The sequence below is a fragment of the Eimeria mitis genome, genomic scaffold (genome assembly GCF_000499745.2).
Source record: "Eimeria mitis Houghton genomic scaffold, Emh_scaff2143, whole genome shotgun sequence".
In the NCBI taxonomy this organism is placed as follows: domain Eukaryota; phylum Apicomplexa; class Conoidasida; order Eucoccidiorida; family Eimeriidae; genus Eimeria; species Eimeria mitis.
In genome coordinates, this window is record NW_013570467.1 from 1,951 (window position 1) to 2,444 (window position 494).

The following is a 494-nucleotide window of genomic DNA, read 5'->3' on the forward strand; positions in this document are numbered from 1 at the left end:
TCCTTATATTATATAAATGAAAACAATCATTTTAATTATCTAGAGGCCTCCTTCTACCCGTTTGCTGCTGCAGCAGCAGCATCTGCTGCTGCTGCTGCTGCTGCTGCTGTTGCTGCTGCATGCAGCTGTTATCCTGGTCTAGCCGCAGCTGCTGCTGCAGCAGCAACGTGGCTCTATCTATAATATCTATATGCTGCTGATATTCAGCTAGCAGCAAATCTATATCTCCTATTTTTATTTCTGCTGCTGCACGTACACCGTAAAATGTTTTTGGTGTCTTTGCTGCTTGTGACAGCAGCAACCGCAGCTGCTGCTGCTGCAGCTGCTGCTGTCTTCTTCTTAATGATAAACCTATATTTTCTGTAGATAATACACCTCCTGCTGCTGCTCCTGCTGCTGCTGCTGCTGCTGCTGCTGCTGCTGGTGGTGGTGGTGGTGGTGGTGGTTCGTCTCCTTCTCTCCTTGTATACTTTAATGTATTTAGTGCTGCTGCT

General features: G+C 47.0%; 1 protein-coding gene across 1 annotated transcript in view; it reads right to left on the minus strand.

The window, feature by feature from the left end:
• Window positions 1-31: 31 nt before the first annotated feature.
• The window catches only part of EMH_0049270 (uncharacterized protein), a gene marked incomplete at both ends in the record, with an annotated part of 813 nt that continues 350 nt past the window's right edge, over window positions 32-494 (minus strand). Inside the window, one exon of the mRNA XM_013496508.1 lies at window positions 32-492. Coding sequence (XP_013351962.1) covers window positions 32-492 — 461 coding nt within the window. The remainder of the gene's footprint in view (window positions 493-494) is intronic.